Consider the following 15,844-nt stretch of genomic DNA (forward strand, 5'->3'; position numbering starts at 1 on the left):
AGAGTGCAGACCGCCCTGTGCATAGTGAGTTACTTTTCTTCATGGATCTCAGCCAAGCTTATGAGTCAGAGAAACTCTTGTGTATATCTTGGGGTCCAAAGTTGATGTAAACACACAAAATAGACCCTACTTTATATATTAAATATACTTATAAATGCATATCGGAAAATGTATATTGATATTTCTTGGATTATTTACTCTTTGAGTGTCTAAACTTTGTAGTGTTCTTGACATGTTGCAGATCAACCAACATTTCTGCACTGCCACAACCTAAGAATTCATCCTTTCCGCACATCAAAGGGTTGTATGCGAAACAGCAGTCCAGAGAGCGCGTGCGCTAAATGAGTACGCAAACTCCTCTGTCAGATTAATCTGGGCTACCACCTTGTGGCCAACAGTGGAATATTTTACATTACATTTTCATTTAGGCATATGGCAGACGCTTTTATCCATAACGACTTACATTGCATTATCCTATACATTTTACATAGGTATTTGCAATCCCCTGGGTTCGAACCCACAACCTGCGAACCCATGCTCTTACCAATGAGCTACAGGAAAGCTACAGATTTTACAAAGATCTGTACACATGTGCGTAAGTCAGTTTTATAATATTTAATATTTAACATTAAAGTTGAAAACGTACATTTTCCGCAGCATATATCTAATATATATTAAGTGTATTATATATAGATATTGATATATCGTATGATGCATATTTTATGCAGTATTTAAAATATCTATAGATATCGATTTTTCCTAGGCCATATGTGCCTGCGGTCGGAACCTGACACCAACGTGTTGCAAATCCCGTCAATCAACAGTAAGCCTTTAACCGAAACCCCCCGAAAAGCTTAAATGAGCAGTTCGTAGCCCCCCTTAACGACGTTCAACCTTTTGTAAATAAAGGGATGGAGTAAAACACGGCTGAGGTAACGTTCGGGGTGTCTGGTGACCGTTATCACTCAGGTGCTCTCACGAGACAATGCGAGATTGATCGTCACGTGCTCCCGCGTGCAGGATGAACTCAGAAAAAAACAGGTAGTCAAATTCCCTCATTGTCTATAGCATCAGTAAATCGTCGTCTTGTGCCCGAGGCTCAAAGGTAAAGATTACGAATAGACAAAGTGGTGCACGTTTACACAATACAGTACCTATATGTTGACAGGATTTGTCTATTTCGCTACGCATTTCGGAATTGCCGTTTGTAAATCGGTTTGGGAACAACCGAAGGTCGCGTATTTCTGTCCACTCAGGTTGTTTTGTAGATTGCGATTTACAATAACTTAATAAATAACAGAGTTACTTAAAATATAACAGAGGGTTAACAATATTAGCAATATGTTATGGTTGTGTTGCTATGGCGTGTGACAGGGGTCACTGTTTAAAAACTAGCCTAGCACAACTTTGTATAAAGAATACCTTCATAAATTACCTTCATTTATACAGGCATTTTACATAAGTTATAAAAACAAGTAAGGCATGTATAAAAGTCTCTGCTAAATGGGTATATGAATAAATTCAGACATCATTTGTAGTAATAATTGCATCATTCTTCAAAACTGAAGAAGCATCCAGAAACGGCAGCATGAATTAAAACACTTTTAATGAAAAATACCCCGACACTGCCATTTGGCACCTGCTTAACTGTAAAGAAGCCAAGCCATGCGTCACTTGACCTGGGTGTTTCTATTTACAAGGGATTGAAGAGTCAAGCGTTAAATTGTCGCAGCTGAAACAGCGGTACAATTAGAGAAAAACACGGCTGTATTAGCCACTGTTAAGTAGTCCAAACAGATCCCGATCTTAATCCCAGAACCTGATTTATTGGGCTTAATCCTGTTGATGAAAACAGAATCCCACCCACGTTCAGACAGCCCACCGCCCCAGGTGCAGAAAACTTGCAAGACAAGGCTCCCCCGTAAAGCTCTGATGAATTGATACTGTAGGACCTTCCTGGGCACCATGCCCAGCCTGTGGTTGGTTAATTGGTGAGGGGGACGTTTTCCCACACAAGGCAGAATCATACGTATAAAGGTCGTGAATAATTAACAGAGTGAATGCAGAGTGGGTTTTGTCGGCCTGAATGTCAAGCAAACTTCTCACTTCAAAAAGACTTAAATAACATTCCTTCTGTGAAAGAAAAGTGAGTCGAGTGCCAATGGTTAGTTATTCACTGTGCAGACTTTGGTTCTCACTTATTTTCTTTAGCAACATTATCAAAGACGACGTTAAAACAATATGTTTTTTGTTTTTTGTATGCTACAATTTGTGCCCTCCCTGTGGAGATTTGTCTGGACTCTCGGATGGATGGCGGAAGAACAGAAGGCATGAGTGTTTTCAGACGTTGCTTAGATCTGTGTAGATAATGGGATAATGAAAGATCTGCTATCTTAATATTATAATGACTTAATAGCAGCACTTCGCAAATTAGGTGGATTAGTTAATCCCACTGTCTACATTTATAATCTTGATGTCTCTATACATTTATCACACCAGTTTTGGCTGGACTGAAGTTTGCATGATCATTTTGTACAATAATATACTGTATATGCGCGTTATATTCAAATGGAAATCATAGTTGCATTGATTTAATTTGTTGCTACATTGTTTTTAATATGTTCATGATTCTATTTCAAGTTAAATGACCCTTGGATAATACTCTGTGCTTTGCCGCAGCATGTGTTTTTATCACCGCAGCGGTTGTATCAAATGATCAAAATGTGAATGTGCTCTGTGACACTAATACCTTGAGTGGTATTCACCATGATGTCTCTCTGAGCGGTAAAAAAGGCTGTACATACACTCCAGAAAGCTGGCAACAGATGGACTCATATGACCTGCAGTTTTAAGCGGTCAACTGGTGGAATCTCTTTGACGCGGGGAGTACAATCCTTTGGTTTCCTCACACAGTGCCAAAACCAAACCTGACAAGTAATATTAAATTGAAAGTTGTACCTAAACAACTTTTTGGTTATTCACACCACATGCACAAAAGACAAAATGCATCTACATTCATGGAAAAAATATACAATTTAAAGGCCATTTTCAGTTTTTCTGAATTTGCTATTTTTAGGTATGTGTTTTTGTTTGATTGTGTGAACTACTAACCATTTTTCTCCCAAATTCCAAACAAAAATGTGGTTTCTATTTGCATTTATTTGAGAAACAGGTCAAAATAACAGAAAAGAGACTTCCGGTATGGCGCTGAAGCAGATGGCTGCTTGAAAGAGTTCCCCCTAATCGGTCGACTTAAATCCCTTCGGAAAATATATCTGGAAAATTAAAATTAGACTGAGATTGACAATGGAAGGGGAGAAACAAAAAAAGAGTAAAAATAAGTCAGGTTCGAAACGCGAAAAAGGAGAGAAAAACGAAAACACCGAGAGTGAAGACGGAGGCGAAAAAACCAGCATGGAGGTGAAAGCTAGCGAATTAGCAGCTAATTCCGATTTAAAAGCCTTCCGAGACGAGATTAGAGCATTCAGAGTTGATTTAAAGTCCGATATGGATGAATTTCGTCAAGCACTACGGGAAGATATGCGGAGAGAATTGAATGAGTTCAGAGAAGAGATTTATCAGAAAGTTAAGGACTTTTCGGGGGATCTGCAAGCTACCACAGCCAGGCTAACTGAACTAGAACAACGCACAGCCGACGCGGAGGAGTGGAACGGAGCTTCGAGCGAAGCTCTCGTAGGTATAATGGATAAAACCAGTGAGATGCAAGCTAAGCTAATCGACTTGGAGGCTCGCTCGAGGCGGAACAATCTCCGCATATACGGGATCCCGGAGGGCTCGGAGGGCAGTGACCCACTGGAGTTTGTGAAACGCATCATAAACGCGGAGCTGGGACTACCGCTAACGGATACACTCGGTATACAACGCTGCCATCGAGCGCTTGCTCCAAAGCCTCCTCGCGACGCACCACCCAGATCGCTGGTTCTCTGCTTCTTAGAGCACAGAGTAAAGGAACAGGTGCTGTCCACAGCATGGAGAAAAAAGGAGGTGCGAGTTGAGGACAAGAGGATTTATTTCGACCATGACTACCCCTCTGAGATCTTAAAGAAAAGGAAGACATACGCGGGGATACTGAGGGTACTCAAGTCCAAGGGGATTCGTTTCCAAACGCCGTACCCGGCTAAATTAAGAGTATTCTTCGAGAACGGTGCCCAAAGCTACGAGAGTGCAGCCGAGGCGGCCAAGGACTTGAGTATAAGAGGACTTCCGATGGAAAATGTTAGCGTACTGGACTCGTCAGCCAAAGAACAACTGAACACAACAACTCGGAAGGCGGTAGGACCAGAGCGAAACCGCACCAAAGTAGACCAGGATTGGATAAGGAAAAAACTAAAGAGCTTCCAATGGAGTCAGTCCAGATCCTAGTGACTGAGAAGGATAATCAGAATGCTTGTGTCCCCTGACGAGATGGAGGGGTAAGTTAGTAAAGACTTTTAAAGGGAAAATACGCTATAAAATTGACTGATAACACCCACACAGACTTTGGGATTTGATATAACTGGGGAAATTGGACACTTACTAGGGGGACTGAAGTTAAAATGAGTCAAAGCGTATAACTAAGGGGAAAAATATTTATACTCCACTCCGGGACAAAGCTTGGATTACCGGGTTACTCTCAATAGTTAATGTTTGGTGTTTGAAATAAACCTATCACTATTTTTCGAACCTGTTTAAGTTAAAAGTCGAAACTGATTGAACTGGGACAGTTGGGAAACAACAACAGTGCTCTATACACCTGAGAGTGCTTTTGACGGCACTGTAGAGAGGCCCTCGACGGACGCGAGGATTTCCTCTCCATTGGATGGTTGCAGGTCAAACCATGGACTTGGAAGTCAACTGTCTTTTGTTAGGTTTTTTATTTTCGTTGCTAAGAATGTATGTAAATTGTTCATTATGTTAAGCAGGTTGTCATGGGAAAGGGCTCAAATAATCACGCGGTACGAAACTAAGGCATGCATAAACAGGAATATACAGTAGTAACGCTTAATGTCAATGGTTTGCACAGTCCAATTAAGAGAAGCAAGATCATCGCTAAAATGAAAAGGGAAAGAATACAAATAATTTATTGGCAAGAGACTCATTTGCCCTCATCAGAACATGAGAAACTGAAGAAAATGGGTTTTCAAAATACATATTATTCATCTCACAAATCCGGGCGTAGAAGAGGAGTGGCCATTTTGATTTCTAATAGTGTAAATTTCGAATTTATATCTGAAACTAAAGATAAAGAAGGCAGGTACATTCTAGTAAGAGGCAGATTAGACGGCGAGGAAGTCACATTGCTCAATGTATACGCCCCACCTGGAAGCAATAAGGGGTTTTTCAAGAAAATATTTTATTTAATAGCAACAGAATCACATGGAACACTTATATGTGGTGGAGACTTAAATGTCCAGCTCCAGCCAAGGCTAGATACAACGAACCCCTCTAAATCAAAGAGCCCATATGCTAAAATGATTCATAAGTTACTAAAAGAAATGGATTTATGTGATGTATGGAGAGACCAACACCCAACGGATAGGCAATTTTCCTTTTACTCAGCCGCACACAATATGCATTCAAGAATTGATTATATATTTATGGAAAACTCAGACAGACACAAAATCAAGAATTGCTACATGGGGATTAGAGATGTGTCTGACCATGCAGGGGTATATCTTATTATACGTCTCGGAAATCGAAAGAAAGACACGATCTGGAAACTCAATACAAGTATATTAAACGACAAAACGATTCAGAAACAGATACAGAACGAATTTGAGTTGTATTTTCAAGAAAACGATAACGGTGAAGTGACGCCAAGCACTCTGTGGGATGCTGCTAAGGCAGTACTCCGGGGTAGAATTATTGCCATCTCGTCCGCACGTAAAAAAGAAAAACAGAAAAGGCTTTTAAACATACAAGAAGAAATGAGAAATCTGGAGACAGAATATGCTAAACACAAAAACTTACAAACATTGGCCGAACTAAACAAACTGAAACAAGAGCTGAATGGGATATACGATGACGAAATAGAAAGACAACTCAAATTTGCTAAACAAAAATACTATGAGACGGGATCTAAAGCAACTAAATTATTAGCGTGGCGGATACGGAAACAGCGGATAAAAAATACAGTAAATAGAATTAAGAATCCGAGGACACAGAAAACAGGCAGTGAATTAAACGATATTCAGGAATCCTTTGAGTTATTCTACAAAAACCTATACACTCAACCAACTAGGCCAGATACCCCAATCCAAAAAAACTTCCTAGAATCATTAGATTTACCCTCAATAGGAGAAAAACAAAATGATGCACTAACGGCGGAAATTACGGAGGAACAATTAAATAAGGCAATATCAAAGTTGAAAGCCAACAAAGCACCGGGCGCAGACGGATTTCCGTCTGAATTCTACAAAACGTTCCGTGCACAAATAACACCCAATTTACTACATTGCTTTAATTACATATTAAGAGGAGGGGTAGCCCCACAGTCCTGGAAAGAAGCAATTATTTCAGTTATCCCAAAGGAAGGGAAAGATAGGGAGGAATGTGGTTCATATAGACCAATATCCGTCCTAAATGTGGACTACAAATTATTTGCCTCTATTTTATCTAATAGACTGGAGGGTATTATTCCAGAGATGATAGATCTGGACCAAACCGGATTTATATTGGAGAGACAGACACAGGATAATCTAAGGAGAACGGTGCAAATATTGAGTCATATCACAAAAGAAAATACAAGTACGGTGTTATTGAGTCTAGACGCTGAGAAAGCTTTCGACTCCGTGGGATGGGTCTATTTGTATCAGGTACTAACTAGATTCGGCTTTAACAGCAAATTTATTAATTGTGTTAAAACATTATATTCCTCACCAACAGCCAGAATAAAAATTAACGGACACCTATCTAAAACAATCACCCTAGAAAGGGGAACACGTCAGGGATGCCCACTAAGCCCCTCTCTGTTCGCATTATTTATTGAACCATTGGCACAAGCAATAAGAGAGGACTCTGAGATAAAAGGAATTATAATTAAAGGAGACGAACACAAGATATGTATGTACGCAGACGATGTTCTGCTATTCCTGACGAGCCCTAATTCTAGCCTTCCGAAACTGATGTCTCTCTTAAAAACATACAATATATACTCAGGATACAAGATAAATATACATAAGACACAAGCACTAGTTTATAACTTTAAGCCTAATTTAAACATGAGGCAACAATGTAAATTCAAGTGGAATTCTTCTTCGTTAAAATATCTAGGAATAACTTTAACAAAAGACATATCAAAACTCTATGAACACAACTATGGACCTATCTGCAAAGAGATTAAATCTGACATAACTAACTGGAATTTGCTTCCACTAGATATGAGCAATCGCATAGAAATAATTAAAATGAATGTGTTGCCACGGTTACTCTACCTTTTCCAATCCTTGCCGTTGGACATACCACAAAGACAATTTAACGAATGGGATGCGATGATCTCAAGGTTTATCTGGAATGGCCGAAGGCCAAGAATTAGATTTAAGACACTGCAACTGGCAAAGGAGAAAGGAGGGCTGGCCCTACCATGCATACAAGATTATTTTTTTGCTGCACAACTAAAACCCCTGATATGCTGGTGTATGCCACGCTATGAGTCTAGGTGGAAAACGCTGGAAATCTCTCAGATGGCCACTCCTCAGCAATCACTGCTTGGGAATAGAAACCTAGCGGAAAGGAACTACGGAAACATGAGTGTGTGGACTGTGTTTTCAGTCAAGCTATGGTTTAGGGTCTTGAGGAAATTAAAAATAGAAAGTCAGGCAGGGCCACTGAAGTGGATAGCATATGACCCAGATTTCGAACCCTCGAAATTGGATGCAAGGTTTAAATACTGGGCACAGAGGGGAATTACTTCGTATTGCTCGATCACCTCGAAGGGAAAGTTACTGAGCTACCAAACACTGTCGGAGACATATAGTCTGGAACAGCAAGATTTTTATAGATACTTACAAGTTAGGGATTACTTTAATAAGAAACTTAAGAGTACAGTAGAGGAAGATAATATAATCACAGCATTTACTAACGCATATATAAATGGGGAAAATAAAAAGTTGATATCGAAATTATATGGATATATACAAACTAGCAAAAAGCATACCTCAAATTATGTAAAACAGAAGTGGGAGAAAGAATCTGATACACAAATAACGGAGGAAGAATGGACAAAAATTTGTGCTATACAAGCAAGTACAACAAATTCTAGAATGTGGAGAGAGTTTGGATGGAAGAATATAATAAGATTTTTTATAACTCCCAGGGTAACAGCAAAACGAACTGGAGAACAGGGTATGTGCTGGAGACAATGTGGAACGCAAATGGCGAACCATTTCCATATCTTCTGGGAGTGTCCAAGAATACAAACTTACTGGCGGGAAGTAGCAGCAGAAATTGGAAAAATATTAGGAGAGGAGCTGGCTTTCTCATTTGTTACGCTGTACCTAGGAAAAACACATGAAAGCTTACTGGATAGTGATAAATATCTGTTAAAGATACTCTTGGCAAGTGGCCGGAAAGCCATAACCCGAAAATGGTTCCAGAGAGACCCTCCAACAAAGGATCAGTGGAGAGCAATTGTGGACGACATATATAATATGGAGAGGCTTACATTTATGGTGAGATACAAAATGGACAAATGCATTGAACATTGGGTGAAATGGACTATGTATACAAGCCTTTGAAGAACAAAGTGATAATATACTGTTAAATATACAAGGAAAAAAGTACTATTTTGACTCTGTATTGCCCATGATGACCTGTTGTTTGTTGTTTCTTGTTCTCAAAATGTATAAAAATAAAAAATATAAATTAGAAAAAAAAAAATAACAGAAAAGATGCATGTTTATAGATCTCAAATACTTCATGTTCCAAATATTTATGTTAAATTTTAAGCAATTCAACTGTAATATTTGTACATGTATTTAGGAAAAGTAACACATTGCTGTTGGATGACTTTGTCACTCCTGGGGTTTGATTTTGTTGAAATTTAACAGACACTGTACTGGAATGGCCACAATACATGTAGAAATTATGGATTTTTTCCGCGGCTGTATGCACACAAGCACGTTAACCAGCACATGCAAAATCCTTGATACCCCTTACTATGCACCATTGCTAATATATCATTTTTATGGAGATATGGCGTCTTCTGCTGTGTTTTTGACATGCTTGAAAACAATTGTGATACACAGCACTGTGGCAGAATTTACTGCCTTGTTAATTTGCCAGTTATGCCGTTCGATCGGTACACATGTGGGGTACTGGTGAGGGGCCACAGAGACAGAGAGAGAGAGAGAGAGAGTACTGCGTGTATTACGTGATGCCAGACGCTGGTCTATTTATAACGAATCATAGGGCCTGTGACACACCTCTCTTACTTGGAAGGGCACACTTCAAAGGGCACTCGCTGTGCCTGACACTACTAAAGTTGTGTAAAGGCTAACTGCTCAGGGACATCTGCACACTCTACACCACTGAACAGGTAACTAACATGACACTGCTTTGCGTTGATTTAGTATTAGTGTGCACACTTAAGAGAAAATCACTGAAGCTAAACTTTTTCTCTTAAAGTTTAAACAGGTTCACCAGTGATGAAGTGGAAGAAAGTAAATTAATAAATAGCTAGAGATATGCTTGAATATTTGTGATTTATTATTTAAAAAAAATATTGTAATCAGCAAAGCCAGTGACTAAGGTACAAGTGAATAATTGTAATTGACTTAAAACCTTTACAAAGTTGCCTTTAATGTTTTCTTCAGTTTTTACTGGAACATAAAATCAATTTGATTTGAGGTATTTTACCTGTTTACACTGTCTTGAGATTAACACAATTAGTAAATACTAAATTAACTAATCTATTCGTGATTAAATGCAATAAATGTTGTCTTAGCTTTTCAATCAAGCTGTATAGTACACATGTACAGCTTAAATGTCTGTCAGCTGATACATACTCTGTGCCTATTTTTGTTTATCTGTTAATGTCATGACATTTATTCTTCTGAATGCTGTTTCAGAGCTTGTGTTTCGTTCTTGCACAATGGATGACTTTGAATACAGCTTGCACATCTCCGATCAAGACTGGGATACTTTTTTCCTGGAATGTGAAGGATGTAATTTGCTCTCTCCGGGTCTTGCCAGCCGAGAGGATTCTGGCACGAGCGACATTGATGAGATGGGCAGCCACTTGCTAGGCGTAACCCGACTCCCAGGTACAGCCGAATCAACAGAGCCTGATCTTCAGGTAGATGGTCCCCCTGACTGCGAGGGTTCCCCTGTCAACAATTACCTCAGCAAGTATGGGATATGTAGTCCAGAGCAGGTTCTCTCTGGAAGTGAGGAGGACCTGCACCTTCAGACTGTCAATCTTTTCTTTGAGCAGTTAAAAAGCATCACAGTAAATGAAAAGCCCTTGGAACAAAGCCATGATGAAAACTGTGGAAGTGAGAAGACAGACCATCTGGAGGGTTTGATTGATAACCAGGATATTCAGTATGTGGTTATTTGTCCATCTGGCAGAAATGAGGCAAGTCCCAAAGAGATCTCTAAGCAGGGTGAGGCTGATACCTGGGGCATTACAGCTTTAGAAAAAGCTGTAATGCCCACATGCACTAATGCACAGGTACATGCATCAGATTCCTCTGTAAGAGACACGGTCATTGGAGGGGAATCATTGTCATCTCAGCTAATCACAGTAGGAGTGAAACTAGAGCAGGAGAAAAGGAGTTGTGATCTTAGCGCAGAGCTTAAGATGAAACCTGACACAAAGCCACCAGACAAAGTGAAAATGCCACCCATGGAGATAGTTAACTGGATAGATATGACTGTCTTAAATCCAGCAAAGGGAAACATTGCTCACTTGGAGATAGGAAGCAGGTCTGACTCAAAAGTTTCACCAATCATTCAGATCCCAGTCTCACCTTTCAATCTCAGGAGAAAGAGAAGAAAGAAGAAGAGAACTAGTATTGAGGCAGGAGACATGAGTCCTGGACATGAGGCTAAGGTACGAATCCATCAAAGTGAATCGGAGGAAGAGAGATTTGTTCAGAGAGTAGAGATAAATAATCTTCCTACAAATGTCAAAATGATTGAGCCACCATCAGTTCCAGAAATTAAAATCTCTCCGATACTGCATAATAGTAATAATTTATTGCACAGCTTTGCTGTTGGTTCTGAGGCTCCAACTGGCTTAAAGTGTTCCAAAAGTCTGCCATTATCTTTTACTAGATTTGATTTGGAGACAAAACCTCCATTCAGACAAACAAGCATTTGCAATATTTCCAAAAGCATGAATGAAATGTCTCTTGTAAACAATAGACATTTGAAAGCTGAGGTCCATCTGAAGTCCAAATTGGCCAAGAAAGTTCTAAATGTACAAGAAAGTGACGTCGCATTAAAAATAACAGAATCTGCTTCCCCCGTACAGTTAAGAGAGATTGACTGTTCTCCAACTCCGAGCATGAGAAAAACCATATCAGAGTCTGTAAGTGATAATTCTCCAGCAGAATGTCAAAGGAAATCCTTATTATCTCCTAACATTTCCAGTGCAGCTGATTCAACAGAGCCTCTTTCCTCTTTATTCTCTTTTAACTTGAATGAGGACACACATAAAGATGTATCCTGTTTGGGAAATGAGATTGACTGCTGTGCATTTAAAAGTGAACAAAACTTGCCAAGTAGATGGAATATGACAGGGATTGCAGATGTCCAACAAGGCAGCTTGTCCGTAATGGAGAAGATAGATGATGATAAACCTTGCTCAGATGGAAACCCTTCAAAAATGTTTTCACAGAATACTTCGCATGAAGAGAGAGCTGTAACTTGTGTGGACATTTTAAAATCTCAAACTTGTCAAATAAGAATTGCTAGTCCTTTAAGCGAGACACATTTAGAGACTGAATGTAACATGAGGGAAAATACTGTTGTTTCTGATGGAATAGGTGAGGGACATATTCAAAACACTAGTGAGATGTTAATGGTGAATGCCTCTCTTATAAAACCAGATAATTCAACTCAGGAATCTGAAGGTAAGAAAGAGAAGAGTGTGAATGAAGATGGCGCCGTAGAATTTGAGAATAATGGTGAACATGTATTAAACGATTTAGCCACCAGATCAATTGAACACATTTTCAATGAACATTCAACCCCAAATGCTTTATCAGATATGTCAGAGATATCTCTTCCCACTGCTGAAAGCCAGGGCACATTCTCAGAAAGTGGATCCAAAGATCCAGAGAACATTGTTCTGGAAGCAGATCAAATTCCATCCCCTGTGTTTGCAATCTCCTCATTTTGGAATGAAATGGAAAAGTTAACCATCAATGACATTTTGCGTCTGCGGATGATCGGGAGTGCCCAGCACCCCAGTGTTCTGACCCAGCCAGATGATAGAAGCGTCGCAGACACTACTGACGCTGCAGACTCCGGTTACTTTACACAACCGGATGACTCTAAACCAGAGCGCTTGAGTGGAGACATGTCTTTCATATCTGATTTAGATGAAGATCTCGAACTGCTTCAAACTCAAATTTCATTGAAGCGAGATGACGAGCCATGTGGGTTTCCCAGCAGATCTTCTAGTGTGACATGGGAGAATGATTCCGATCAAGCTATGGTGGGTGAGGATGTGGTGTACATCAGCTCGGAAGCCGCTCTTCCTGAAAATCTCTTTGCAGCTGATGCCCAACAGTGCTTCAGAAAAATGTGCAAGAATATTAGCGTGCAGAACCTGCAAGATCTGGAGGCTCAACCGATCAGACAAATGTTAAGAAATGCTTCGCTGCTTTCGATACATTCAGAAGCAGAGGATCCTTTCTACCACGTGAACACGTCATACCCGACATGCTTGTCTGAAGATGAGGACATGGAGAGCGGTGGCATCACGTTTTCTGAAATAATCCAGTATTTCTTCAGTGATGGTGAACCTGAACGGTGTTCTTCACATGCAGACAATGACACCACCGCGTCCCACCTTGAGGAATCAGGCACATCTGTGCCAGAGATGTATGATCATTTCTTCTCAGAGTTTGATTCTGGAAATTATTTTAATCCCTTCGAAAATGATCAAATGGTACCCATTTTCTCCTGCACCCGCTCTAATAGAAACCTCCAGTTTCCAGAAGCGTATGATTATTTTTTCCCTGATTCCCCTGTCCAGTCAGATGAAGATGATGATAATGACTATTCACCCATCAAGGTGGCGTCACGATATGACCAGAAGTCTTGCAACAACTATTCTGTTGCATCAACAGACATGTATGAGCACTTCTATCCCGAAGACACTTTTGATAGCAACCTCCTCTGGGCAAACCCGTTTTCACTCAGAAGGGTTCGACGCACTGACCCTGCAGTCCCTGAAGAGAATTCCTGGGCCCTCACTCCGGTGAAGCCCTTTCACAAAGGTATACAGTCAATCACTGTGATAGGCCCTGATGACAAACCCTTTCCAGATTCATTGTACCTAAACCTGGAGAACCACATCTTCCAGCAGCTGGCTGAGCAACAGAAGAAATGTATTGAGATGCAGACTGTTGTTGCTGACCCAAGTAAGATCTCCAGTGTTTCTACCACTTTAAAAACACCAGCTCCAGCAGTTCATTTTGTGAGAGTATTCCTTGTCCCTTTCAAACATTATCAGTATTCTACCTATTTTAATCCATCTGTCTATTTTGAACTGTCCGACTCAAGGGAGGACTAGCAACACCATAGGACCACGAGACCTTAAACTAACATAATATATTGTGTTGATATATACACTGCCCGTCCAAACAAAGTCACACACTAATATTTTTTGGACTGCCTTTAGCTTTGATCACGGCACGCATTACCTGTGGCATCGTTTCAATAAGCTTCTGCAATATCCAGAATGTCCATTTATTACTGTCCAGAGTTGCATTCATTTTTCGCCAAGATCTTGTATTGATTATGGGAAAGTCCGACCGCTGCGCAAAGTCTTCTCCAGCACATCCCAAAGATACTCAATGGGGTAAAGATCTGGACTCTGTGGTGGCCAATCCATGTGTGAAAATGATGTCTCATGCTCCCTGAACCACTCTTTCACAATTTGAGCCTGATGAATCCTGGAATTGTCAGAGTGGAATATGCCCATGCCATTAGTGAAGATAGCACCCATTGATGGAATAACCTGGTTATTCAGTATATTCAGGTAGTCAGCGGACCTCATTCTTTGGGCACATAATTTCGCTGAACCTAGACCTCCAATCCATATCCAGGTGGTGACTTTTTTGGACGGGCAGTGTATTATTTAAGTGTAGAAGAAAATACACCTGTAGTGTTGACTTAAAAATCAAACAGGGCAGTAATACATTTATATTTACCAGCTCTGTTACCTCCCATATAACACTAATCCCATCCGAATAGGGCTTTAGTCAACTCTCACCTCTTTCTCTGTGAGTAACTGCTGACTATGTAGTCACATGCAGATCCATGATCAGGCTAGTGGAATGGCTGTACGTGCAAGTCTTCACTCATATTGGGCAGCTTCTCAAATCTGCTGTGTGCCAAAATTCTTGATCATATTATTTGCACTAGGAAGTGCAAATCAAAATAGAATAACCTTACCAGGGTGCTTATATAATAATTTGTGCTGTAGTAATGCACATTTAGTTCTTTTAAATGCAGCATGTTTTTATTGTTTTAATATAGGAGTGAATTGTTTATCTTTGAATAATCTAATTAAAAATGGCACATTCAAGTTTATGTGCCTCTTTTGTAGGATTCGATGCCCCATTCTTGCCTCTTAGACAGGCAGACATGTGCTTGGTTTGTATTGCATTTGCCTCCTGGGTTCTTAAATCGGCTAGTCCAGGAGCAGACACCTGGAAAGCTGGTATGTATATTTATTGTCCTGTACTTGTGATTCCATTGACATAATTCGCATTCCCTTGGTTAATGTGCAGGGTGTGTTTGTCCTTACCCATTCTAATTCGCACAGTTATTCATTTGCATTTTCAACAAAGTTTACATTTTAGTTTTTGTAGTAAAGGAAAGCAAAATTTTACCACTTGCATCACATATGTTCTGCATAACAAATTGCACAATTTATGAGATACATTTTCATACAGCCAATCATAATATGTTCTCTTTATTGTTCAGCTCTCCTGGCGAATGTCAGTGCGCTCTCGGCCATACGATACCTGCGTAGACACAAGAGGGAGGAGGTCTCTGGAAAAACTCCTCTGCGTCAGATAGAGCCCGCATAAGCCCATTATAGCTCAGCCAATACTCACAGATCTCATTTCAATCACATCACACTTTTTCCATGTGATCCTAAAGAGCGATGGTGAATGTCATACACATGCATGCAGGTAATTTTTCGTCTTTCTAGTAGGATTAATTTACACTGTGGTATTGTAACTCAGAAAACTACTGTATACAGTAGTTGCAACAAAATTATAAATGTGACTAAGCCCAGTGGCAGTCTTGTTCATAATATTCTTTGGGTGACATTGTGTTTTCTTCAACAACATATGGATACTAAGCATAAGCAAATTTAATGTAAGAAATGACCAAAGCCTTTCAAAGATGTGTTGTGAAAGAGCACTGGTAGGTTTATTGATGTGATTTCGAGATACTTATGAAAGTGTCATGGTGAGGTTGGATTGTATATGTATGTACTTATTGATTGTTTATTGGAGGTGTCATCTGTGCAGATAGAAAGTTAAGGGGATACTCCACCCAAAAATATACAATCTGTCATGCTCAACATCAAGTTGTTCCAAGTTGTTCTTTGTTCTTTTGAACACAAAGAAAGATATTTGGAAGAATGTTAGCA

The 15,844-nt window shown here is 39.9% G+C and overlaps 1 protein-coding gene across 1 annotated transcript; it reads left to right on the top strand.

Moving 5' to 3' along the window:
- The first annotated feature begins 11,358 nt into the window (after positions 1-11,358).
- On the top strand, positions 11,359-15,632 carry LOC130409626 (PPARGC1 and ESRR induced regulator, muscle 1). Its single transcript, XM_056733685.1, has 3 exons — positions 11,359-13,595; positions 14,786-14,899; positions 15,166-15,632. Exons 1-3 carry the CDS (start codon positions 11,510-11,512, stop codon positions 15,270-15,272), a joined length of 2,307 nt encoding a protein of 768 aa, XP_056589663.1. The 5' UTR covers positions 11,359-11,509; the 3' UTR covers positions 15,273-15,632.
- The last annotated feature ends 212 nt before the right edge of the window (positions 15,633-15,844 follow it).

The sequence above is a fragment of the Triplophysa dalaica genome, chromosome 20 (assembly GCF_015846415.1).
Source record: "Triplophysa dalaica isolate WHDGS20190420 chromosome 20, ASM1584641v1, whole genome shotgun sequence".
Lineage (NCBI taxonomy): Eukaryota > Metazoa > Chordata > Actinopteri > Cypriniformes > Nemacheilidae > Triplophysa > Triplophysa dalaica.

Bases quoted from the DNA above. Each gene is read 5' to 3' on its own strand.
- LOC130409626 (XM_056733685.1), top strand. From the start codon at position 11,510: ATGAGAAAAACCATATCAGAGTCTGTAAGTGATAATTCTCCAGCAGAA. The intron at 13,596-14,785 runs GTAAGATCTCCA...CCTCTTTTGTAG, and splicing joins GACTGTTGTTGCTGACCCAA to GATTCGATGCCCCATTCTTG. The intron at 14,900-15,165 runs GTATGTATATTT...TTTATTGTTCAG, and splicing joins AGCAGACACCTGGAAAGCTG to CTCTCCTGGCGAATGTCAGT.